This window comes from Hyperolius riggenbachi, chromosome 10 (genome assembly GCF_040937935.1).
Source record: "Hyperolius riggenbachi isolate aHypRig1 chromosome 10, aHypRig1.pri, whole genome shotgun sequence".
Classification (NCBI taxonomy): Eukaryota; Metazoa; Chordata; class Amphibia; order Anura; family Hyperoliidae; genus Hyperolius; species Hyperolius riggenbachi.
This window is the reverse complement of record NC_090655.1, coordinates 294331479-294359329: the sequence shown is the minus strand read 5'-3', so window position 1 is coordinate 294359329 and position 27851 is coordinate 294331479. Positions and strand designations below refer to the sequence as shown.

At 45.9% G+C, this 27851-nt stretch overlaps 1 protein-coding gene across 1 annotated transcript; it reads right to left on the bottom strand.

Moving 5' to 3' along the window:
• Positions 1-93: 93 nt before the first annotated feature.
• LOC137536603 (zinc finger protein 182-like) lies at positions 94-27518 on the bottom strand. Its single transcript, XM_068258855.1, has 4 exons — positions 27309-27518; positions 25206-25303; positions 24213-25095; positions 94-1755 (listed from the first exon to the last, which is right to left on the bottom strand). The coding sequence occupies exons 1-4, from the start codon at positions 27340-27342 to the stop codon at positions 569-571; spliced, it is 2202 nt and encodes a 733-aa protein (XP_068114956.1). The 5' UTR covers positions 27343-27518; the 3' UTR covers positions 94-568.
• Positions 27519-27851: the final 333 nt, after the last annotated feature.

Genomic DNA, 27851 nt, shown 5'->3' with positions numbered 1-27851 from the left:
TCACTAGGGGGCACTCTATAGGCAGTAGCAGTGTTAGGCCAGAGCTGCAGCCACTAGGGGGCACTCTATAGGCAGTAGCAGTGTTAGGCCAGAGCTGAAGCCACTAGGACGCGCTCTATAGGCAGGAGCAGTGTTAGGCCAGAGCTGCAGCCACTAGGGGGTGCTCTATAGGCAGTAGCAGAGTTAGGCCAGAGCTGCAGCAACTAGGGGGCGCTCTATAGGCAGTAGCAGTGTTCAGGAGTCTTGCCCGAGGTTTTCGCACTGAAAAGCTGCTGGCTTACTGAACAGGAACAACTGAGACTAGAACGCAGATCTCCTGTGTCAGAAGCAGAGCCCTCACTTCGCACACTATCCAGCCACTGTGATATTTCTCATAACATTTCCCACACTCAGTGCAGTAATAGAGCTTCTCCCAGTGATGAGAGAGGGATGAGCGGAACTGAGGAAGCCTGTTATTGGCTGCTGCACTCCCCCCTCCATCCCCCCCACTGCCTGCTATGCTGGGGAGATGGAGAGCAGTATGCTGTGGCCACTTCAGGTTCACTGGAGGCAAAGCTATCACTGACCCTTACTTATCACCAGTGTGAGATTTCATATGTCTCACAAGGTCGGATTTATGTGCAAAGCATTTCCCACACTCAGCACAAGAATATGGCTTCTCACCAGTGTGAGTTCTCTCATGGATAGTAAGATTTGATTTTTGAATAAACCGTTTCCCACACTCAGCACATGAATATGGCTCCTCACCAGTGTGAGATTTCTCATGATTTACAAGCTGATATTTCCGTAGAAAACACTTCCCACACTCAGCACATGAATAGGGCTTATCACCAGTGTGAGATCTCTCATGTATGCCAAGCACTGATTTCTGTGCAAAACATTTCCCACACTCAGCACACGAATAGGGTTTCTCACCAGTGTGTGTTCTCTCATGTTTGACAAGACATCCTTTATCTCCAAAACATTTCCCACACTTAACACATGAATAGGGCTTCTCGCCAGTGTGAGTTCTCTCATGTTTGACAAGATTTCCTTTATGTGCAAAACATTTCCCACACTCAGCACATGAATATGGCTTCTCACCAGAGTGAGATCTCTCATGACTGAAAAGATTTGATTTCAATACAAAACATTTCCCACACTCAGCACATGAGTAGGGCTTCTCCCCAGTGTGATATTTCTCATGTCTGACAAGATGTGATTGCTGAAAAAAACATTTCCCACACTCAGCACATGAATAGGACTTCACGCCAGTGTGGGATCTCTCATGTCTGACAAGATATGCTTTCTGTACAAAACATTTCCCACACACAGCACATGAATAGGGCTTCTCACCACTGTGAGATCTCTCATGACCAACAAGGCTTGTTTTGTCTACAAAACATTTCCCACACTCAGCACATGAATAGGGCTTCTCACCAGTGTGAGATCTCTCATGTCTGGCAAGATTAGATTTCTGCACAAAGCATTTCCCACACTCAGCACAAGAAAAGGGCTTCATTCCAGTGTGATATCTCTCATGACTGACAAGATGTGATTTCCATACAAAACATTTCCCACACATGGAACAGGAATAAGACCCTCCAGCAGGGGGAGAGCTGTGCTGGGTATGAGGCCCCTCAGGATTAGACAGGTGAGAGTAGTATGGAGGATTATCTGCAGGGGACTCTTGTCCAGTGACATCATCATCCGTTGTACAGCCTGTGGATACAGAGCGACGAGTCTCTGAGAGGTTCCTGATGCCGGAACTCCGCCCTGCAAATAGAGAAACATCATCACTGAGGGGAGGAGCATGGATGGTCAGTGCGCGTATTCCTGGTTTGGGAAAAGCAGGCTGCCTTTTGACATTACTTTGATTTGACCTGATAGGCTGTAAAAGTCTGGGAAGCTCTGGGCTGTTTTCTGATTGGCAATGCTTGGTAAGTGAACATCTCTGGTTACCCACAATGCAGCGCTACTGAATATGCAAATTATCTCTTTTTGCCCCGGTAAGCCAGACAAGCATCCAGAACCGCTGGTGTATAACAAGTCTCTAGCTTTACATTTTACACAGCCACATCAACCCCACCTGCAGACAGCCTGTTTCTGACTTTTGATCCTCCTCAGTGCATGGCAGGGATCAAAGCACACTAAGGAATTAAACCACACCAAGCATTGCTTCTTTAGTAGGAGGGCTTTTTGGTCCCTTTTATCCACCTATACATTCCTAGTGGTTTGGGTCACCCTGAGCTGCTTGGTTACTCTGTTGTACTGGTTCCTATCTCATACAGCCATATCAATCCCTGCCATGTACTGAGGAGGACCAACAGTCGGAAAAGGGCTGTCTGCATGTAGGGTTGCTGTGTCTTTGTAATATGTAAAGCTCTAGGCTCACTATACACCAGCAGTTCTGGATGCTAGCCTGGCTTACAGGGGCAAAATGAGAATTTGCATATTCAGTAGTGGTGCATGGTGGGTAACCAGAGATGTTCACTTATAGCTGAATTATTGCAAATTCCTTCTATTTTAAGAAGGCAAATTACACCAAGTATTGCTGTTAAGTAGGGGAGTTTTTCGATCTCTTTTGTCCCCCTATACTCTCCCTGTGGTATTAGGTCACCCCGAGCTGCTTGGTTTCTCCTTTGTTCTGATTGGCAGGGAGGTGTGGCCTTCTGCCTCGGTCAGGCTGCGGACTTCCTCACCAGGCTTAGGGGGAAAATGAGCTCACAACTCCATTCATATGAACAATTTTTTCATGGAGCAAAACCAATCAATAAGCTGGTATCAAATATTTGTTTATTGTTGAATATTCTTTGGAACTTTTAACTCCTAAATTTTGTGATAAATGGGAAGTGGAATTTGATGGTCGGAACATTAACTGGACAGAAATATTTCTGAAAATAAGTCTCCTCTGTAACACCAACCACCATTCAGTAAATTACAAGCTGGTGATCAGATGGTATCTCACCCCTCAGCAGCTGGCCACTGTAGGTAAATATCTACATAATAGTTGCTGGAGGTGACAACCTGATATTACCTCATTTCGCCATGTGTGGCGGTCTTGTCCAGCAATTCAATCAAGATGCAGACTTTCTGTGGAACGCATTGAAATGCAGAGTGTGATTTTTCAGAGGGTTTAATCCCTTTTTGGCAACCCACCGTAGCCTAATGGAGAGGGGACCTGTGACCTGGCTGAGCCAGCAGCTTCAGTAGCAAGAAGTTTACCCACTTCATGACAAAGGACGTATATATACAGTATACTGTGCGTCCATTGTATTTGTGGCCAATGCACCACCAGTTTCTTACTAAATGTGGCACATGTGGTATCGCTTTAAACATGACGAGTTGTAGAATACATTTTGGTGTGTCTTAGGCCCAGTGCACACCGAGCGGTTTTAGGAGCGATCCGCCAACTGCATCTGCCAGTGAAAACGCTTGGCTAATGTATCTCTATGGGATGGTGCACACCAGCGGTTTGAGGTTTTTAGCAAACTGCAAATGAGCCTCCTGCTGCATATTTGCGGTTTGTAGAAGCGTTTCTGCCTCAATGTAAAGTATAGGAAAAACGCAAACCGCTCTGAAAAACGCTACATCAGAGCGGCTTTCCAGGCGTTTTTGTTACAGAAGCTGTTCAGTAACAGCTTCACTGTAACAATATATGAAATCTGCTACACCAAAACGCTCCCAAAAACGCTAAGCATGTTTAGAAAATGTCTCTAAACATGCCTGGAATCGTTTTGAAATCAGCTCCAAAAACCGCCAGCGTTTTGACGATCTGCTAGCGGTTTTGGTGTGCACTGGGTCTAACAGCTTGGACCCCCGTCACATAAAAAATAGGTAGGGACAAACTCAATCAAGACATAAAAATTCATTTTCAAAATTTTGATAAAACTTGGGAAAGTTGTAAGAAAACTGCTAGAGACATAGGTGGTAACATGTTAACCGGGATAAATAGTAGAATACAGTTTAGACAGTTTTAGGGTTGAGGCCCATGTCTTGTATACCGTATATACTCGCATACAAGCCGAACTTTTGACCCCCAAAAAGGGGGCCAAAAGTTGGGGGGTCGGCTTGTATGCGAGTCATTTTGTTACATGGTCTGGTCCGCGCAATGTCCCCCCCCCCCCCCCCCCGCAGTCGCCGCTGCTATTACCTGTTAATCCCATCTCCATGCATGTGATTCACAGCAGCGCACTCGTCGCTGCTGCTGTGATGAGCAGGAGGCAGGAGAGTGGTTCCCATAGTAGCAGCGATACACATCGCCGCTACAGGAAGCCACGCTCTTTCCTGCCTCCTGCTCATCACAGCAGTGAATCACATGCATAGAGATGGGATTAACAGGTAATAGCAGCGGCGGCTGCGGGGGGAGCGGGGAGGGGGCACTACTTGGTTATACTGGACACTACCTACCTATACTGAGGCACTATACTAGCTATACTGGGGAATATACTAGCTATACTGGGCACTATACTAGCTATACTGGGGCACTATACTAGCTATACTGGGGCACTATACCAGCTATACTGGACACTACCTACCTATACCAGGCACTATACTAGCTATACTGGGGAATATACTAGCTATACTGGGCACTATACTAGCTATACTGGGGCACTACCTACCCATACTGGGCACTACACTGGTTATACTGGACACTACCTACCTATACTGGGCACGATACTAGCTATACTGGGGAATATACTAGCTATACTGGGGCACTATACTACCTATACTGGGCACTATACTAGCTATACTGGGGAATATACTAGCTATACTGGGCACTTTACTAGCTATATTGGGGAATATACTAGCTATACTGGGCACTATACTAGCTATACTGGGGCACTACCTACCCATACTGGGCACTATACTGGTTATACTGGACACTACCTACCTATACTGGGCACGATACTAGCTATACTGGGGAATATACTAGCTATACTGGGCACTTTACCAGCTATACTGGGGAATATACTAGCTATACTGGGCACTTTACTAGCTATACTGGGGAATATACTAGCTATACTGGACACTATACTAGCTATACTGGGGCACTACCTACCCATACTGGGCACTATACTGGTTATACTGGACACTACCTACCTATACTGGGCACGATACTAGCTATACTGGGGGAGAAGGGTATAGTTATAGGGGTTGTTCAAGATAACAAATAAAATTTTGATACTGTTTTGAAGACACCCTCTGCAAGTCTTTTTGTCGTGTGAATAGTGTGACAGAGAGTGGCTCCCCTTTGGGGTCAGTAATTTCTCAAGTAGACTCTAGCGCATCCCAATCCATTTTTTCCACTATACTAGCTATATTGGGGCACTATAATAGCTATACTGAGGCACTATACTTCCCATACTGGGCACTATACTAGCTATACTGGGGCACTATACTAGCTATACTGGGGCACTATACTGGACACTATACTAGCTATACTGGTCACTATACTAGCTATACTGGGCACTATACTGGGCACTTTACTAGCTATACTGGGCACTATACTAGCTATACTGGGGCACTATACTTCCCATACTGGGCACTATACTAGCTATACTGGGACACACTGGGGGGGATCACGCGGCCTGCACCAATCCAGCATTTCCTACCCCCGGGTTATATGGGGGTCAATCATTTTTTCCTGTTTTTTCAGTTAAAAGTTGGGGGTCGGCTTATAAGCGAGTATATACGGTATTCTTTTTAGTCACAAACTGAATCAAAAGCAATTCAATTTTCGCATATTCTGTACCAAAATAAACAACTTGTAAAATGATAAAGTTACAGAATATAAATGAAAAAACATATATTGTTACCTTAGGAACTTGTTTTTTTAAATATGTATGCCATGAGGGTATATTACTATTATTTTTGCAAATAAGGTCTTGTAATCATCGATAGTGTACAATGAGAATGGAAAAAATAAAAGAACAGAAAAAGACACCTTTCTTAGCAAATACAATAATGTCACCATACATTGTGCTAGGAACAAAATGTAAATGTTTTAATAACCAGGATGAATAAGCAAATAAAATGTCTGGGTTTAACTTATAGTTAGCATTGTTTATTGTAAAGCTATAATGGATGTAAATAAAGAAAGTGTTTTTTTTTTTCTATTGTTTTCCCTTGTTTTCCCTTTATAATGCAAAGAAAATAAGGTAGTTACTAAACCAATTATCACACACTAAAAGCCTAATTTGTCTTGAAAAAAAAATATATAGATCATTTAGGTGTGATAAGTAGTAATAAAGTTATTGGTGAATGAATGGGAGCCGCGCTGATATGTGAAAGTTGCTCTCGTCCTGAAGTGGTTAATAGCAAAAATGTGGACGGTCCCAGAGGGTCCCAAACGAATGGATTGTACAGCACAGATGTTTTGTTTTTTAGAGTTGGAAGATTGGGATGAGGAGGAGGCAGTATTGGCCAGTAGCCTAACAGAGGCACGTATAGAACACAGCCGACTTATGGGTAAGTAACCCCCTCTCTCCCAGCCGCACAGCTGAGGCAATTAAGCCTCATTTGAATAACGAATTCGAGGCCTTTGGGACTCGTAAGCCCATTGCCTGCTCGGGGTATTTTCCCTCTGGTGAGTAGGGATGATCAAAGATATGCAAATTCGTCTGAGTTGATGCAAATTTATTCACATTTGTATGCAAATATATACAGCTTAAAAATGGACCAATTGATTTAAACCTGGGTTTAAATTGATTGGTCCGTTTTCAAACTGCATACATTAGCATAATTTTGGAAGAATTTGCATATCATTGATCATCCCTACTACCATTAGATAAGGGGAGCAGGCACAGCTCTTGCCAGCCTATTACACAATGTATATGTAGAATGTCTTTGCTCAGGTCACTTAAACATTCTTTATTATAAATGTCTAAACAAATGATAGCAAAACTTCCCTATAAACAAATGAGGCAAACATTGCCACAGATGTTATGTAGACATGCAGCGGCTGCAATCTCAGTCCTCATCCACAAAGTCTGGCAGTCACCACAGTCATCCGTGGGATCGCCACATAAGTAGGGTTGCCGCGGTATACCGGTATGACGGTACACCGCGGTTTGATTGTGCATGGTAATCATACCACGCACAATCCCATTTTACCAGTATTAGGGGCGGGGTGAGAGCGGCGCATTGACTGGAGAAGAGCGGATGCATTGGCGCGGGGAGAATGGCTGCATCGGCGGGGAGAGTGGGCAGAAACTACTCACCTTCCTTCAGCCAAAAGCGGCTACAATCTATTTCCTCCCAGGCATCATCACATTGATAGCAGCGCCCTCTGTGATGACATAGCCGCATGTTATCACACAGGACACTGTTATTAAAGTGACGATGCCTGGGAGGGATAAGATCACCGTGTGTAGCTGGCTGAAAAAGGAAGGTGATTATGTTCTGTCCGCTCTTCCCCGCCGCTGCACTGGAGGCACCTATACTTATACTTGGGCAACTATACTATCTACCTACACTATAGGCACCTGTACCTATACTGAGGGAACTATTCTAGCAATCTATACTGGGAGGTACCTGTACCTATACTGGGGGAACTATACTAGCTGGCTATACTGGAGGCACCTATACCTATCCTGGGGCAACTATACTATCTACCTACACTGGAGGCACCTGTACCTATACCGGGGAACTATACTATCTACCTACACTGGAGGCACCTGTACCTATACTGGGGCAACTATACTATCTACCTACACTGGAGGCACCTGTACCTATACCGGGGAACTATACTATCTACCTACACTGGAGGCACCTGTACCTATACCGGGGAACTATACTATCTACCTACACTGGAGGCACCTGTACCTATACCGGGGAACTATACTATCTACCTACACTGGAGGCGCCTGTACCTATACTGGGGCAACTATACTAGCAATCTACACTGGAGGCACCTGTCCCTATACTGGGGCAACTATACTATCTACCTACACTGGAGGCACCTGTACCTATACTGAGGGAACTATACTAGCAATCTATACTGGGAGGCACCTGTACCTATACTGGGGCAACTATACTAGCTACCTACACTGGATGCACCTATACCTATACTGGGGCAACTATACTAGCTACCTACACTGGAGGCACCTGTACCTATACTGGGGCAACTATACTAGCTACCTACACTGGAGGCACCTGTACCTATACTGGGGCAACTATACTAGCTACCTACACTGGAGGCACCTATACCTACACTTCGGCAACTATACTAGCAATCTATACTGGAGGCACCTGTACCTACACTGGAGGCACCTATACCTATACTGGGGCAACTATACTAGCTACCTACACTGGATGCAACTATACCTATACCGGGGCAACTATACTAGCTACCTACACTGGAGGCACCTGTACCTATACTGGGGCAACTATACTAGCTACCTACACTGGAGGCACCTGTACCTATACTTGGGCAACTATACTAGCTACCTACACTGGAGGCACCTATACCTACACTTCGGCAACTATACTAGCAATCTATACTGGAGGCACCTGTACCTACACTGGAGGCACCTGTACCTATACTGGGGCAACTATACTAGCAATGTATACTGGGAGGCACCTGTACCTACACTGGAGGCACCTGTACCTATACTGGGGCAACAATACTAGCAATGTATACTGGGAGGCACCTGTACCTACACTGGAGGCACCTGTACCTATACTGGGGCAACTATACAAGCAATGTATACTGGGAGGCACCTGTACCATATACTGGGGCAACTATACTAGCAATCTATACTGGGAGGCACCTGTACCTACACTGGAGGCACCTGTACCTATACCTGGGAACTATACTAGCAACCTACACTGGAGGCATTTATACCTATACTGGGGCAACTGTACCTATACCTGGGAACTATACTAGCAACCTACACTGGAGACATCTATATCTATACTGGGGCAACTGTACTAGCAATCTATACTGGAGGAACCTATACCTATCCTGGGGGAACTAAACTAGCTACCTACACTGGAGGCACCTGTACCTATACAGGGGCAACTATACTAGCAATCTATACTGGGAGGCACCTGTACCTATACCGGGGAACTATACTAGCTACCTACACTGGAGGCACCTGTACCTATACCTGGGAACTATACTAGCTACCTACACTGGAGGCACCTGTACCAATACTGGGGCAACTATACTAGCTACCTACACTGGAGGCAACTGTACCTATACTGGGGCAACTATACTAGCTACCTACACTGGAGGCACCTGTACCTATACCTGGAAACTATACTAGCTACCTACACTGGAGGCACCTGTACCAATACTGGGGCAACTATACTAGCTACCTACACTGGAGGCACCTGTACCTATACTGGGGCAACTATACTATCTACCTACACTGGAGGCACCTGTACCTATACCTGGGAACTATACTATCTACCTACACTGGAGGCACCTGTACCTATACTGGGGCAACTATACTATCTACCTACACTGGAGGCACCTGTACCTATACCTGGGAACTATACTATCTACCTAAACTGGAGGCACCTGTACCTATACCGGGGAACTATACTATCTACCTACACTGGAGGCACCTGTACCTATACCGGGGAACTATACTATCTACCTACACTGGAGGCACCTGTACCAATACCGGGGAACTATACTATCTACCTACACTGGAGGCACCTGTACCTATACTGGGGCAACTATACTAGCAATCTATACTGGGAGGTACCTGTACCTATACTGGGGCAACTATACTATCTACCTACACTGGAGGCACTTGTACCTACACTGGAGGCACTTGTACCTACACTGGAGGCACCTATACCTATTCTGGGTGAATTATACTAGCTATCTAAAGTTTCAATTCCAGTAAAAAACTGGTTAGACCATGTGCTCACTTTATGTACTAGTAGGATATAACAGACGCTATAGTATAGTCACATATGAGAAAAGTCAGTGTACACAATAACAAAACAATTACTCATAAAATGATCATTCATAAAATGTTCATAAAATTGTATAGTGACTCAGCCGATACTCCAAGGCTGAGGCACTTAAAATCTGGAATTGGTCCAGTCAAATGTCTATAATACTTTTCTAATTCAATATTAAGCTAGAAAGTCCCCTGACAAAAAAGCTTTTGCTTCGCTGAAGTCTACAGTAGGCGAGTTTGACCTCTTTTTCATACAATACTTCAAAGTTTTGACCAGCGCTGCATGTATTCATATGTCACTCCCACCACCAGCACCACGTGGAGAGCGACTCACCCTTTATGTTGGACCACAAATTACAATGGTCAGGAAACGCATCTGGGGCATTCAAGGCTCCCCTCACCTACAGACGCTATCCCTCCCTTGTTGTAGTCACCAGCATGCAAAGGGTCCCAATTGGATTCAGCTTTAAAAATGTCCTCGAATAAAATACATATCACTCATAGCGCAACATTGCATAAAAACAACAAGCCTTTATTACAAGTGTGCACTCAGGTTCCAGGAGGTTAGTATCGCTCAGAGTTTATCCCGCGGGCTCTCCCCCGCTCGGCCTCCCGGTATGGCCGAAGGTGTCCTCAATCCCTGCGTATGCGGGTCCACTCCTCCCTCCCTCCTATCTCCTGTGCATGAAGAAAGCAGATCGTAGCTCCGCCCTATCGATTTTGTCACATCACACGTGACTCATCAGGGGCACGGAGCTACGTCGGCGTGGAGGTCCTATAAACTGTACTGATGGCTCTCTGATTGGGTATTCTGGTGTGGGTTCCGCCCACAACAAAACTTTATCAAAAATTGTGCTCTCCAGCATGGTCCCGGAAGACATGTGCTAAGAGGACCCTGCCGGGCTGCTACATAAGATGACATTTATGTTAAAAAGATAAAATACTCAGATAGGGTAGCTAATGGGCTTCGTTTCTAATGTTTAATGCACTAAGGTCATTCCGGTAAGCCTACTGAGCGAGAGCCCACAGTATGCATAAAGCACAAATCCATATATTATAAAATACATTAAATATGATTCAACATTTCTCTTATATTATTTACTTGTAAATGACTTTAGCTTGAATATATACTATATTTTTATCACGGAAGTGCCGTCCAGATAGATGTGTACTCCACTAGCTATGTCAACACCACCCCCATGTGGTGGAAAAAAATGACTACACAGTAAGAATATTCATCTGCTTCAAACGTACAATGTCACATACAATTCCGGATTACAATTGGATATAAATCAGGAATCAGGTTACTCCTAATTATTTTAAGCATGCTTAGGATTTCTTTTTCCCTTTATCTCCAGGTGGAATACATTCAAAAATTGGCAGGCATTAAGCTCACAAATATTTTTTTGAGAATGGAATTCCTTAGAAGATTATACACATTCCAAGGTCAATTAGAGAATATTCTGTATATAAGTTCATATATAAGTTCATATAATTGTGAGTTCTACAGTGCTATTTGGGTACTACTAAACATTATTCTGTATATAAGTTCATATTGATGTGAGTTCTACAGTGCTAGTTGGGTACTACTACACAGGGTGGGCTTCTTTCTATGCAGATATCCCACCCCTTCCCTAATGTTTTTATCCCTGTTCAATAAAGCAACTAAGATCAATGTCAACATTGAGCCCTTTAGGTACCAACGTCTCCAATTCGTTTATCCATTTTGTTTCTTTCTGGGAGAGCAACCTAATAAAGTTGCCTCCCCTCCAGTTATTTTGCACTTTCTCCAGTCCACAGAAAAATAAGTGGTCAGGATTTTGTTGATGCTTCCATGTAAAGTGTGAGGAAACACTGTGGCCCTTCACCCCATTCTTTATATTTCGGACATGTTCAGCTATTCTTTCCCTTAATGGTCTTTTAGTCCGGCCCACATATTGTGTGCCACAAGTACACCACAACAAGTAAACTACTCCCTTCGTATTGCAAGTGATGTTCTCCCTAATCTTTTTTTCTGTTCCATTTGAGTATGATTTTATTTTGAATGTTTTGGTTCCCCTCGCTTCTCTACATCCCACGCAATTCCTGCATGGAAAGAAGCCCTCCTTCTGCCAAAAAGATCCCCCTGAAGCCTCAGGAGGATCCACACAGCTTGGGACCAGAAGATTTTTTCAATTCGGGGCTTTCCGGTAGATACATTTTGGTCTATCCGGTATCACTGTTTTAAGTATCGGATCTTCCTTAAGTACCCCCCAGTGTCTTTTCACAATATGTTCCATACTTCTATAATGACCATTAAAGTTTGAGATAAATGCTACCTCCTGCTGATAATTCTGACTTTGGGTGGTAGTTTCTATCTTCCTTTCCCACCTGTATCATACACCTCTGTAGTCCCGTTTCGTCATATCCTTTACTTTAGAATCTATCTACCATAATTTGTGCCTGCTCTACATAGTCTGACATGTTACTGCAGTTTCTCCTCATTCGGATCATTTGACCTTTCGGTATACCCCTCACCCAGTTAGGGTGATGGTTACTGTTTACAGGCATGAACCCATTGCGGTCAGTCTCCTCGAAAAAACTCTTAGTGCATAATTTATTATCCTTCTTAAAGATCTTTAAATCCAAAAAATTAATACTATCCAATTTGTGCTCTCCACTAAGGGAGATATTCCAAGTGTTATTATTAAGTTCTATTAAGAAATTTTCCAGTGTTTGTGCATCTCCTTTCCATAGGAGAAACAGGTCATCGATGTAACGCCCCCACAACAGCAGTTATTCGGGGTCTGCACATCCGACGACCTGCTCCTCCCACTGTGACATAAAAAGATTTGCTAGCGCTGGGGCAAATCCCGCCGCCATTGCGCATCCTCTGTGTTGTAGAAAAAAATCACCCTTGTGCCAAGAATAGTTCCTATCAAGTGCAAACTCAAGTAGTTTCAACAAGAAGACTTGTTGAGCTTCTGGGATCATGCCATCCTTTTCCATGTAGAACTGTACAGCCTCAAGGGCTAGGTCATGGGGTATGTTGGTATACAGTGCCGATACATCGGCTGTAACCAACCTGATGTCATCCTCCACCCTCAATCCCTCTTTTTTTGTATCATATGTTTATTATCTTTAATAATGAATGGTAAAGTCTGGACTATTGGTTGAAGGAATTCGTTGATGTATATCCCCAGGTGGTGCGTAACTGAACCCAGTCCGCTTATAATGGGCCTACCTGGTGGATTGTTCCTATCCTTGTGTATTTTAGGCACCTGGTACACTATAGGTATCTTGGGTGCTGATGGAAGGATGAAATCAAATTCAGCATCCCTCAACACTCCTTCTGTTAGTCCTTCCCTAGCCAGGGATCTCAACTCCTCCAAATATTTTTTAGTTGGGTCTGCCCCCAATTTTGTGTAGGTTTTGGGGTCCTTAATGAGTCCATCCAGAGTGGCGTTGTATAGGTTCTTACTCAATATTACCACTCCCCCCCCCCCCCCCCCCTTTGTCTGCCGGTCTCACCACAAGTTCCTTTTTGCGGTTTTAACTTCAGAGGGTTCCTTCCCCACCTCAATCCCTCTGATGTCCTTCTCCACTAATTTCTTAAAAACCTCAATCGATTTATAAGTTCCCCCCTCTCGTGGGTTAAAGGTGGACGGATTTCTCAGAGAGGTATGCTGAAACGTTGGAATACTATTGACTATTGTGTGGACCTTCCTTGTTAGCAAAATATTTTTTAATGTTCAGTTTTCTCGTAAAACGTTGCAAGTCTATGTAGGTCTGGAATTTGTTTAGGTTGTTTTTTTGGGGCATATTTCAATCCCTTATCTAGTAATTGAATTTCCTTTTCCTCTAATGGGACCCCACTGATATTAAAGATTCCTTCCCCTTTTAATATTTTCTTCTTTTGTAGTTTTCTCCCACCTCGCTTTCCTCGTCTTGCCCTCTTTTTCTGTTTCTCATGTAATTGTCCTCCATTGGGCTGTAGGGGCCCCCTCCCTCCCGTCTCTGCGGGTTGTGTTGTATAGGGGATCTGTGATATCCCCGGCCCTCCTCTAAAATGCACAAACACTGGAAAATTTCTTAATAGAACTTAATAATAACACTTGGAATATCTCCCTTAGTGGAGAGCACAAATTGGATAGTATTAATTTTTTGGATTTAAAGATCTTTAAGAAGGATAATAAATTATGCACTAAGAGTTTTTTCGAGGAGACTGACCGCAATGGGTTCATGCCTGTAAACAGTAACCATCACCCTAACTGGGTGAGGGGTATACCGAAAGGTCAAATGATCCGAATGAGGAGAAACTGCAGTAACATGTCAGACTATGTAGAGCAGGCACAAATTATGGTAGATAGATTCCAAAGTAAAGGATATGATGAAACGGGACTACAGAGGTGTATGATACAGGTGGGAAAGGAAGATAGAAACTACCACCCAAAGTCAGAATTATCAGCAGGAGGTAGCATTTATCTCAAACTTTAATGGTCATTATAGAAGTATGGAACATATTGTGAAAAGACACTGGGGGGTACTTAAGGAAGATCCGATACTTAAAACAGTGATACCGGATAGACCAAAATGTATCTACCGGAAAGCCCCGAATTTAAAAAATCTTCTGGTCCCAAGCTGTGTGGATCCTCCTGAACCTTTAGGGGGATCTTTTTGGCAGAAGGAGGGCTTCTTTCCATGCAGGAATTGCGTGGGATGTAGAGAAGCGAGGGGAACCAAAACATTCAAAATAAAATCATACTCAAATGGAACAGAAAAAAAGATTAGGGAGAACATCACTTGCAATACGAAGGGAGTAGTTTACTTGTTGTGGTGTACTTGTGGCACACAATATGTGGGCCGGACTAAAAGACCATTAAGGGAAAGAATAGCTGAACATGTCCGAAATATAAAGAATGGGGTGAAGGGCCACAGTGTTTCCTCACACTTTACATGGAAGCATCAACAAAATCCTGACCACTTATTTTTCTGTGGACTGGAGAAAGTGCAAAATAACTGGAGGGGAGGCAACTTTATTAGGTTGCTCTCCCAGAAAGAAACAAAATGGATATACGAATTGGAGACGTTGGTACCTAAGGGGTTCAATGTTGACATTGATCTTAATTGCTTTATTGAACAGAGATAAAAACATTAGGGAAGGGGTGGGATATCTGCATAGAAAGAAGCCCACCCTGTGTAGTAGTACCCAACTAGCACTGTAGAACTCACATCAATATGAACTTATATACAGAATAATGTTTAGTAGTACCCAAATAGCACTGTAGAACTCACAATTATATGAACTTTTATACATAATAATCTCTAATTGACCTTGGAATGTGTATAATCTTCTAAGGAATTCCATTCTCAAAAAAATATTTGTGAGCTTAATGCCTGCCAATTTTTGAATGTATTCCACCTGGAGAAAAAGGAAAAAGAAATCCTAAGCATGCTTAAAATAATTAGGAGTAACCTGATTCCTGATTTATATCCAATTGTAATCCGGAATTGTATGTGACATTGTACGTTTGAAGCAGATGAATATTCTTACTGTGTAGTCATTTTTTTCCACCACATGGGGGTGGTGTTGACATAGCTAGTGGAGTACACATCTATCTGGACGGCACTTCCGTGATAAAAATATAGTATATATCAGGGCTGTGGAGTCGGAGTCGTGGAGTCGGAGTCGTGGAGTCGGAGTCGGTGGAATCCTAAACTGAGGAGTCGGAGGATTTTTGGACCGACTCCACAGCCCTGGTATATATTCAAGCTAAAGTCATTTACAATTAAATAATATAAGAGAAATGTTGAATCATATTTAATGTATTTTATAATATGTGGATTTGTGCTTTATGCATACTGTGGGCTCTCGCTCAGTAGGCTTACCGGAATGACCTTAGTGCATTAAACATTAGGTTAAACGAAGCCCATTAGCTACCCTATCTGAGTATTTTATCTTTTTAACATAAATGTCATCTTATGTAGCAATCCGGCAGGGTCCTCTTAGCACATGTCTTCCGGGACCATGCTGGAGAGCACAATTTTTGATAAAGTTTTGTTGTGGGCGGAACCCACATCAGAATACACAATCAGAGAGCCATCAGTGCAGTTTATAGGACCTCCACGCCGACGTAGCTCCGTGCCCCTGATGAGTCACGTGTGATGTGACGAAATCGATAGGGCGGAGCTACGATCTGCGTTCTTCATGCACAGGAGATAGGAGGGAGGGAGGAGTGGACCCGCATACGCAGGGATTGAGGACACCTTCGGCCATACCGGGAGGCCGAGCGGGGGAGAGCCCGCGGGATAAACTCTGAGCGATACTAACCTCCTGGAACCTGAGTGCACACTTGTAATAAAGGCTTGTTGTTTTTATGCAATGTTGAGCTATGAGTGATATGTATTTTATTCGAGGAAACTTTTAAAGCTGAATCCAGTTGGGACCCTTTGCATGCTGGTGACTACAACAAGGGAGGGATAGCGTCTGTAGGTGAGGGGAGCCTTGAATGCCCCAGATGCGTTTCCTGACCATTGTAATTTGTGGTCCAACATAAAGGGTGAGTCGCTCTCCACGTGCTGCTGGTGGTGGGAGTGACATATGAATACATGCAGCGCTGGTCAAAACTTTGAAGTATAGCTATCTAAAGTACCCACATGGACTTTGTTGCACACAGGGCTGCTGCTGAGAGCGCTCACCGAGGAACTGACAGTCCTGGTCAGTCTTTCACTGTTGCTGAGTCTGTGGGACAACAGCTGTTGCAGAATGTGAGGGACACTGACAACACTGCATACCTGCAGCTCCGGGACCAGAGAGGGCAAGTGCAGCCTGAAAGAGAGACGACTCCAGCGAGAGGACAGCGGCTTCAACTTGAGAGAGAGGAGCAGTGAATTCAGCTGCAATGTGAACTCCAGAGAGAGGGGAAATGGTTCCAGCATGAACTGGAAATGGCCACGGTAAACCAGGCAAATACGCCTTCCTCACTCAGCCCTCTTCTTGTGCCTGTGACCCCCATCATGGAAAAGGGGGTGGACATTGATCTCTATCTGTGGCCGTTTGAGAAAGCTTCCTGCCAGTTTCACATCCCAGAGGCACAGTGGGCCATCCGTCTGACACCCCAGCTGACTGGTAAAGCGCTGGATGCCGAGATGCCCACATAACAAGACTGTGATTATCCAACCATCGAGGATGCCATTATCTCCAAGTTTCAACTAACCCCAGAAGTTTACTGAAGAAAGCTTCATGCCGTACAGAAGGGAGCCACAGACACTCACACAGCCGTGGCCAGCCACTAACGCACCACATCTTAACAATGGACTCAAAAGCTTATAAAAAAGCCTTATGAGTTTCCCATACTCTGTGGCATTGCCCAAAAATTCAACCATTTTGGTGTTCAATATTTAAATTAATAGGCAAATTACTTCTCAAACCATTAAAAATATCAGCCGAACTCTCTCATGTTGGCCTGGAAAATTTCCCCCCTAAACTTAGACTAATCATTACTCATATTATATGTACAGCGAGATCTCTCCTTCTACAGAACTGGGGTAACTACTGACATCCCTTCCTTCAACCAACTGAAAAGTCAAGTAGATCTAAACCTGTATATGGAACATACGTTAAGAGAGAGCAGATCCCGCTCATCTCCCTCCCTGCTGGAATTCTCTATTGATTGGCCAGTGGACTTCCTCACATGGTGAGTTCACTGCTATACAAAAAGCGTACATGGAACTATACTAAAATTGCCCACATACCTTACCCATGCCGTACTTAAAGAGAATCTGTACTCTGAAATTCTTACAATAAAAAGCATACCATTCTATTCATTATGTGCTCCTGGTCCCCTCTGTGCTGTTTCTGCCATTCTCTGCTGCAAACCTGGCTTGTAATTGCCAGTTTTAGGCAGTGTTTACAAACAAACTAACCAGCTTCTAATAGGCTCAGCTAAGCAGAGTGTGTTAGTCACACAGAGCCTGCAGGGGGTGTGTACAGCTTCTAGCTAATCACAAGCAGCCCTGCACATTCCAGTCTGACTGCCTCAGCCTGACTGTGCCGACTATAGAGAGAAGATTAGATCATATAACAGAGATAACACAGCTACTGTGCAATTAGGAAAAGCTGCAGTAAGCCAGACCACATTAGAAAAGGCATAGGAACTTATAGCATAGAAGAAATAAAGATAAACAATTTGTTACAGAGTCTCTTTAAAGAGACTCTGAAGTCTCAAAAAAAAGTATTTTTATTTATCTAATATGTTTAACATCGTTGCCCTAACTAAACCGCTGCATTCCAGCCGCTCTAACTAAATCCTCCCAAACTCCCCGGGGGGCAATGCGGGCAGCGCTTCCATGAGAGGCAGAACTATGAGCCGCAGCTCTGCCTCTCAGTGCATCTGTCAGCCCGGATCGCCATCTCTCCCTCGCCCCTCTCAGTCTTCCTTCACTGAGAGGGACGGGGGAGAGGCGGAGATCCACTGCTGATAGATGTGTGTGAGGCAGGGCTGCGGCTCATAGCTCTGCCTCACACACGTCTATCAGCCCAGATCACCGCCTCTCCCCCGCCCCTCTGTCCTCCTTCACTGAGAGGGGAGAGGTGGAGATCCACCGCTGACAGATGCATGTGAGGCAGAGCTGCGGCTCATAGCTCTGCCTCACATACGTCTATCAGCGTGGATCGCCGCCTCTCCCCCGCCCCTCTGTCTTCCTTCACTGAGAGGGGAGAGGTGGAGATCCACCGCTGACAGATGCATGTGAGGCAGAGCTGCGGCTCATAGCTCTGCCTCACATACGTCTATCAGCGTGGATCGCCGCCTCTCCCCCGCCCCTCTGTCTTCCTTCACTGAGAGGGGAGAGGTGGAGATCCACCGCTGACAGATGCATGTGAGGCAGAGCTGCGGCTCATAGCTCTGCCTCACATACGTCTATCAGCGTGGATCGCCGCCTCTCCCCCGCCCCTCTGTCTTCCTTCACTGAGAGGGGAGGGGAGAGGCAGAGATCCGCCACTGACAGATGCGTGTGAGGCAGAACTGCGGCTCATAGCTCTGCCTCACACACACGTCTATCAGCGCGGATCACCGCCTCTCCCCCGCCCCTCTGTCTTCCTTCACTGAGAGGGGAGAGGTGGAGATCCGCCGCTGACAGACACGTGTGAGGCAGAACTGCGGCTCATAGCTCTGCCTCACATACGTCTATCAGCGTGGATCGCCGCCTCTCCCCCGCCCCTCTGTCCTCCTTCACTGAGAAGGGAGAGGCAGAGATCCGCCACTGACAGATGCGTGTGAGGCAGGGCTGCAGCTCATAGCTCTGCCTCACACACGTCTATCAGCGCGGATCGCCGCCTCTCCCCCGCCCCTCTGTCTTCCTTCACTGAGAGGGGAGGGGAGAGGCAGAGATCCGCCACTGACAGATGCGTGTGAGGCAGGGCTGCAGCTCATAGCTCTGCCTCACACACGTCTATCAGCGCGGATCGCCACCTCTCCCCCGCCCCTCTCTGTCTTCCTTCACTGAGAGGGGCGGGGGAGAGGCGGAGATCCACTGCTGACAGACGCGTGTGAGGCAGGGCTGCAGCTCATAGCTCTGCCTCTTAGCGCGTCTGTCAGCCCGGATCTCCGCCTCTCCCTCGCCCCTCTGTCCTCCTTCACTGAGAGGGGCAGGGGAGAGGCAGAGATCCGCCGCTGACAGATGCGTGTGAGGCGGGGCTGCAGCTCATAGCTCTGCCTCTCAGCGCGTCTGTCAGCCCGGATCTCCGCCTCTCCCTCGCCCCTCTGTCCTCCTTCACTGAGAGGGGCAGGGGAGAGGCAGAGATCCGCCGCTGACAGACACGTGTGAGGCAGAACTGCAGCTCATAGCTCTGCCTCACACAAGCCTATCAGCGCGGATCGCCGTCTCTCCCCCGCCCCTCTCACTCTTCCTTCACTGAGAAGGGAGAGGCAGAGATCCGCCACTGACAGATGCGCGTGAGGCAGAACTGCGGCTCATAGCTCTGCCTCACACACGTCTATCAGCGCGGATCACCGCCTCTCCCCCGCCCCTCTGTCCTCCTTCACTGAGAGGGGCAGGGGAGAGGCAGAGATCCGCCGCTGACAGATGCGTGTGAGGCAGGGCTGCAGCTCATAGCTCTGCCTCACACACGTCTATCAGCCCAGATCACCGCCTCTCCCCCGCCCCTCTGTCCTCCTTCACTGAGAGGGGCGGGGGAGAGGAGGAGATCCGCCGCTGACAGATGCGTGTGAGGCAGGGCTGCAGCTCATAGCTCTGCCTCACAAACGTCTATCAGCCCAGATCACCGCCTCTCCCCCGCCCCTCTGTCCTCCTTCACTGAGAGGGGCGGGGGAGAGGCAGAGATCCGCCGCTGACAGACACGTGTGAGGCGGGGCTGCAGCTCATAGCTCTGCCTCACACACGTCTATCAGCCCGGATCGCCGCCTCTCCCCCGCCCCTCTCTGTCTTCCTTCACTGAGAGGGGCGGGGGAGAGGCGGAGAGCCGCCGCTGACAGACGCGTGTGAGGCAGAGCTGAGCTCATAGCTCTGCCTCACACGGAAGCGCTTAGGGCAGCTAAATCCACAACCGAGAAAGTTGTGGATTTTGCAGGGGAGAGGGAGGGCGAGTTAGGGGGGGATTTAGATAGATTACAGCCGCGGCCGATGTGTCGGTTTAGTTAGGGCTATTCTACTTAAAGAGAATCTGTACTCTGAAATTCTTACAATAAAAAGCATACCATTCTATTCATTATGTGCTCCTGGTCCCCTCTGTGCTGTTTCTGCCATTCTCTGCTGCAAACCTGGCTTGTAATTGCCAGTTTTAGGCAGTGTTTACAAACAAACTAACCAGCTTCTAATAGGCTCAGCTAAGCAGAGTGTGTTAGTCACACAGAGCCTGCAGGGGGTGTGTACAGCTTCTAGCTAATCACAAGCAGCCCTGCACATTCCAGTCTGACTGCCTCAGCCTGACTGTGCCGACTATAGAGAGAAGATTAGATCATATAACAGAGATAACACAGCTACTGTGCAATTAGGAAAAGCTGCAGTAAGCCAGACCACATTAGAAAAGGCATAGGAACTTATAGCATAGAAGAAATAAAGATAAACAATTTGTTACAGAGTCTCTTTAAGTCTATAACATTCTCCAAACGTCAATGACATTCCACCAATTACCGTCCACCAGCAAGGTTCATTCCCCTGATACCATTACAGCCCATGTTTCCACTCTATAGCTCAGTGTCTTTGCTAGTTCCTTCTTTATATCAAGTTACAGGATATAAAGGTTGTTTTTCTGTTGCCCTACACTAGACGACCCCTTTCCTGACCTGATGTGTTACGACACCTGGAAAGATGCTGAGTCTTGGGCTTAGGTCTAGCTAAGAGTTTTATGATGCTAGTAGAATGTTATTAGTCACCATTGCTGTTTTTGGAGCTTTTCTATTTGCCTCAAATACTTTCTGTGTCTTAAAGGACTTACGAGGCGAACTGGCCCCAAAAAGTTAAATACCTGTATGAAGTATCAATGCACGGAGGGCGCCGTCCGCGCCGTTCCGCCGGGTCCCCGCATCTCAATGTGCCCCCCCGGCCGGTCCCGACCCCACAGCCTGGGTCGGGCTCTCCTTCCTCCAGTAAGATGGCCGCCAGAGCTGGCCGCGGCTGCGCAGTCCGCATATGGGCGAGTGCGGCTGCGCAGCTCTAGGGCCTCCCCCCGATCCACGCTATAGGCCGTCTCCTGTTGCGTGGATCGGGGGGAAGGCCCTAGAGCTGCGCAGCCGCACTCGCGCATATGCGGACAGCGCAGCCGCGGCCAGCTCTGGCGGCCATCTTACTGGAGGAAGGAGAGCCCGACCCGGGCTGTGGGGTCGGGACCGGCCGGGGGGGCACATTGAGATGCGGGGACCCGGTGGAACGGCACGGAGCTGCATATACCTAACTATACTTGTACAGATTGTATTAATGTTGATGTAATACTCTGTCATGCACTCTTTATAAAACAATAAACATGCATTTAGGGGGGGGAAAAAAGACTTATGAGAACATTGAGGATTTGAGGATCTATGACCAGTCCTCTGCATTTACCCTACAGAGGTGCGACAGTCCATGATGGAGCAGAAACCAAAGCCACCGAAGCCGCTGAACTGGCAGACACTTTTGTTGCAACTTGGGTTCCTGACAGTCGAAAAAACTCTGATATCTGACAGCCACAGAAACCCAGGGCCAGATAAGCACAGGACTGATATCAATTCCCTGGTATCTGACAGCCACAGAAACCCAGGGCCAGATAAGCACAGGACTCTGAAACCCCTGATATTTGACAGCCACAGAGACCCAGGGCCAGATAAGCACAGGACTCTGATATCAATCCCCTGGTATCTGACAGCCACAGAAACCCAGGGCCAGATAAGCACAGGACTCTGATATCAATCCCCTGGTATCTGACAGCCACAGAAACCCAGGGCCAGATAAGCACAGGACTCTGATATCAATCCCCTGGTATCTGACAGCCACAGAGACCCAGGGCCAGATAAGCACAGGACTCTGATATCAATCCCCTGGTATCTGACAGCCACAGAAACCCAGGGCCAGATAAGCACAGGACTCTGATATCAATCCCCTGGTCTCTGACAGCCACAGAAACCCAGGGCCAGATAAGCACAGGACTGATATCAATCCCCTGGTCTCTGACAGCCACAGAAACCCAGGGCCAGATAAGCACAGGACTCTGATATCAATCCCCTGGTCTCTGACAGCCACAGAAACCCAGGGCCAGATAAGCACAGGACTCTGATATCAATCCCCTAGACCCCCTACACCAGCACCATAATATATTCTGTGGGATACCCTCTCAACAGATGCACCTACTGTCTCCACCCCCACCCTTTACATTGTAAGTAAGCCTCTGACACCCCCCCCCCCCACCCCACCCCAAGTATTTCCAGCTGGATTATGCAATCTTACTGCCAGTCACCCCTCTTGTGGACTGGAACAGTCCCTATTTTGACCTATGACACTGTACAGGTATCAAATCATTTGCATGATTTTGTTTTGTTGTGAGTTTCCTGTATGTCCTACCTTGTATGTTACCCCGTTTATCTATTGTGCAGCGCTGCGTAATATGTTGGCGCTTTATAAATACAATAAATAAGAATAGAAAGGTAATCTGGTAAACCAGGCACGATTGGAACCCACAATTTCAGCATATCATGAGAGAACATAAACAGTTATTATATCATTTCTCAAACATCCATAGAGTTATGGCATAATCTGAGAAAACGCCAAAACTCTCTCCCTAAGGCAAGGGGCTGGTCTCGGCCTGAGGTCAGCTTGCTAGAGGTGGGATCATCTTTCTATAAGATCCACCCCTAGCATATAGAGGGTTACATATGTGCACACACACGCTGCTTGCCTATCCATACACCATCCAGGATCTGGGCGTTATATCTCTGGACTATTACCTACAGAACTTTGTATCTTTTGTTTGGACTTACAATCCTAAAGGACATGGTACGTCTACAGACTGCTAACTCTGTAACCAGATATTATTGTCACTTTTCATGCCGATTATTTCACTATATCGATCTGTTTATTGTTAAACGTTTTTTTTAACATTTTCTGTACTTATTTTTATGCATTATTTCCCTAGAAGATAAATTATTAAAAAACATTTGCCTAAGTGCTTGTTCTGAATATCTCTGCAAAGAGCCCAGCTTTTCTGAGCGAGCGTTTCCAGAACGGCTTACATTGATATTGTTATTTTGCTATCTCTAGAAAGATTTTTGACACGCCCCTTTTTTCCTGCAGGAGTGGCTAGAGTTAGATTTGTGTATTACACTAATGCAATCCGATCTCCATATAATATTGCAGATTGTATCAATTGTACGTACAACTGAAATTGTATTGTGTGTGGGCTCACCAACCAATCCAATAGGTGTCTTTGCCTGCAGTGCTGACTGCCTTCAGCATTCCCTCAGGGTCTGAGGCTGAACGGTAAACTGCGGCAAAGGGAACAGGAATTGGAGGGTGACGTCACACTGACATCCCTACCTCATGAGGGATAGAAGAGCACACCGCTTCCACAGCAATACCTACCAATCACCATCCAGTACTGGAGAACTGTCATCAGCCCAACCACTTCCCCCGTATCTTCAGTATATGAAGGCAGGTCTCTCACCAGACCTTTCAGCCATTTATAATAAAGAATTTCTGAGTGACAAAGTAAAAATTCATTTACATTTTGAAAAACCCAACTAGTACATAGCACAACCCCGAATCAGGCCAGTCTGTGAGCAGCAATACAGCCACACCAGCAATAACCATCCACATTATCCTATATTACTGCTGATTACTCACCTGTTCTGCCCTCTGTAACATTGTCCTCCTCTTTACTTGTCCTCATCATGCCTCCCTCCTTCATAGACTGCTGATCACTCCTCACATATGTCTCTTCTTCCTCTTTACTTGTCCTCATCATGCCTCCCTCCTCCATACACTGCTGATCACTCCTCACATATGTCTCTTCTTCCTCTTTACTTGTCCTCATTATGCCTCCCTCCTCCATACACTGCTGATCACTCCTCACATATGTCTCTTCTTCTTCCTCTTTACTTGTCCTTATCATGTCACCTTCCTCCATAGACTGCTGATCACTCCTCACATACGTCTCTTCTTCTTCCTCTTTACTTGTCCTCATCATGTCACCCTCCTCCATAGACTGCTGATCACTCCTCACATACGTCTCTTCTTCTTCCTCTTTAATTTTCACCATCATGACATCCTCCTCCATAGACTGCTGATCACTCCTCACATATGTCTCTTCTTCTTCCTCTTTACTTGTCCTCATCATGTCACCCTCCTCCATAGACTGCTGATCACTCCTCACATACGTCTCTTCTTCCTCTTTACTTGTCCTCATCATGTCACCCTCCTCCATAGACTGCTGATCACTCCTCACATACGTCTCTTCTTCTTCCTCTTTAATTTTCACCATCATGACATCCTCCTCCATAGACTGCTGATCACTCCTCACGTATGTCTCTTCTTCTTCCTCTTTACATGTCCTCATCATGTCACCCTCCTCCACAGACTGCTGATCACTCCTCAGATATGTCTCTTCTTCTTCCTCTTTACTTGTCCTCATCATGTCTCCCTCCTCCATAGACTGCTGATCACTCCTCACATACGTCTCTTCTTCTTCCTCTTTAAACACAGCACCTACATGTATCAGTTTTCCACCCTAAGTGCACAAAATGAGAGCTACTTTAAATTGTGAACACAGATAACAGCACATGCAGGAGGATAATGTAATACAGTTTAGCGTCTCTGAGGAATCTAAATTCCACCTACCTGATAATTGTGGGGGGTGGTGGTATCTTCCTGTGGACAATCCCGGGAATAAAGAGGACCTGTACATCTCTCTGGTTGGTTTCTGTTACTGGATACATCTGTAGGAAACACACACACTGACTGAATACATTGTCTCTATGTGATTATCAGATGCTGGGGGATCTAGGTGGGCAATCCCGGGAATAAAGAGGACCTGTACATCTCTCTGGTGGGTCTCTGTTACTGGATACATCTGTAGGAAACACACGCACTGACTGAATACATTGTCTCTATGTGATTATCAGATGATGGGGGATCTAGGTGGAGAATCCAGGGAATAAAGAGGACCTGTACATCTCTCTGGTGGGTTTCTGTTACTGGATACATCTGTAGGAAACACACACACTGACTGAATACATTGTCTCTATGTGATTATCAGATGATGGGGGATCTAGGTGGACAATCCTGGGAATAAAGAGGACCTGTACATCTCTCTGGTGGGTTTCTGTTACTGGATACATCTGCAGGAAACACACACACTGACTGAATACATTGTCTCTATGTGTTTATCAGATGATGGGGGATCTGGGTGGGCAATCCTGGGAATAAAGAGGACCTGTACATCTCTCTGGTGGGTTTCTGTTACTGGATACATCTGTAGGAAACACACACACTGACTGAATACACTGTCTCTATGTGATTATCAGATGATGGGGGGATCTAGGTGGACAATCCTGGGAATAAAGAGGACCTGTACATCTCTCTGGTGGGTTTCTGTTACTGGATACATCTGTAGGAAACACACACACTGACTGAATACATTGTCTCTATGTGATTATCACATGATGGGGATCTAGGTGGACAATCCCAGGAATAAAGAAGACCTGTACATCTCTCTGGTGGGTTTCTGTTACTGGATACATCTGCAGGAAACACACACACTGACTGAATACATTGCCTCTATGTGATTATCACATGATGGGGGATCTAGGTGGACAATCCTGGGAATAAAGAGGACCTGTACATCTCTCTGGTGGGTTTCTGTTACTGGATACAGCTGTAAGAAACACACACTGACTGAATACATTGTCTCTATGTGATTATCAGATGATGGGGGATCTAGGTGGACAATCCTGGGAATAAAGAGGACCTGTACATCTCTCTGGTGGGTTTCTGTTACTGGATACATCTGTAGGAAACACACACACTGACTGAATACATTGTCTCTATGTGATTATCAGATGATGGGGGATCTAGGTGGGCAATCCTGGGAATAAAGAGGACCTGTACATCTCTCTGGTGGGTTTCTGTTACTGGATACATCTGTAGGAAACACACACACACACTGACTGAATACATTGTCTCTATGTGATTATCAGATGATGGGGGATCTAGGTGGGCAATCCTGGGAATAAAGAGGACCTGTACATCTCTCTGGTAGGTCTCTGTTACTGGATACATCTGTAGGAAACACACACACTGGCTGAATACATTGTCTCTATGTGATTATCAGATGATAGGGGATCTAGGTGGACAATCCTGGGAATAAAGAGGACCTGTACATCTCTCTGGTGGGTTTCTGTTACTGGAGACATCTGTAGGAAACACACACACTGGCTGAATACATTGTCTCTATGTGATTATCAGATAATAGGGGATCTAGGTGGACAATCCTAGGAATAAAGAGGACCTGTAGATCTCTCTGGTGGGTTTCTGTTACTGGATACATCTGTAGGAAACACACACACTGACTGAATACATTGTCTCTATGTGATTATCAGATGATGGGGGATCTAGGTGGGCAATCCTGGGAATAAAGAGGACCTGTACATCTCTCTGGTGGGCTTCTGTTACTGGATACATCTGTAGGAAACACACACACACACACTGACTGAATACACTGTCTCTATGTGATTATCAGATGATGGGGGATCTAGGTGGACAATCCTGGGAATAAAGAGGACCTGTAGATCTCTCTGGTGGGTTTCTGTTACTGGATACATCTGTAGGAAACACACACACTGACTGAATACATTGTCTCTATGTGATTATCAGATGATGGGGGATCTAGGTGGACCCCAAGTACTGCTCTCTCCTGTACAAGTAATGAAAGTCTCCTCTTACCCGGTGATGTGAGGGGCGGCTGATTCTCCATCATGGGGTCCTTGTAGAGTTCCTGGTGTCCTTCTATATACTGCCCCTCCTCCAGGGTGACAGAGAGGGTGACAATGTGACAAATTAGAATGATGGCTTCAGCAGAGGGGATAGAAAGTCACAGATTGTCTTGTTTTCTTCTCCTCTGACAGATCCAGCAATGGCTTCTCTCCACTTCCTCCCACATCACCTCTAACCCCTGACTTCCCTTCTGTGCCAAACAGCACTTCCTGTCTGGGTATAACTCCTCTGGCCATCTTGTGGAAAATATGAGAATTGCAGCCTGTTTTACGTTTATTTATTTTTTTTGTCCACGTTTTTCCTGGTTCTTCTTTTATTTAAATATTTATATAGCGCCGACATATTAAGCAGTGTTGTACAGAATATATTGTCACTAACTGTCCCTCAGAGGGGCTCACAATCTAATCCCTACCACAGTCATATGGCTATGTATGTGTGTAGTGCATCTATCATAGTCTAGGGCCAAGATTAGGGGGAAGCCAATTAACTTAT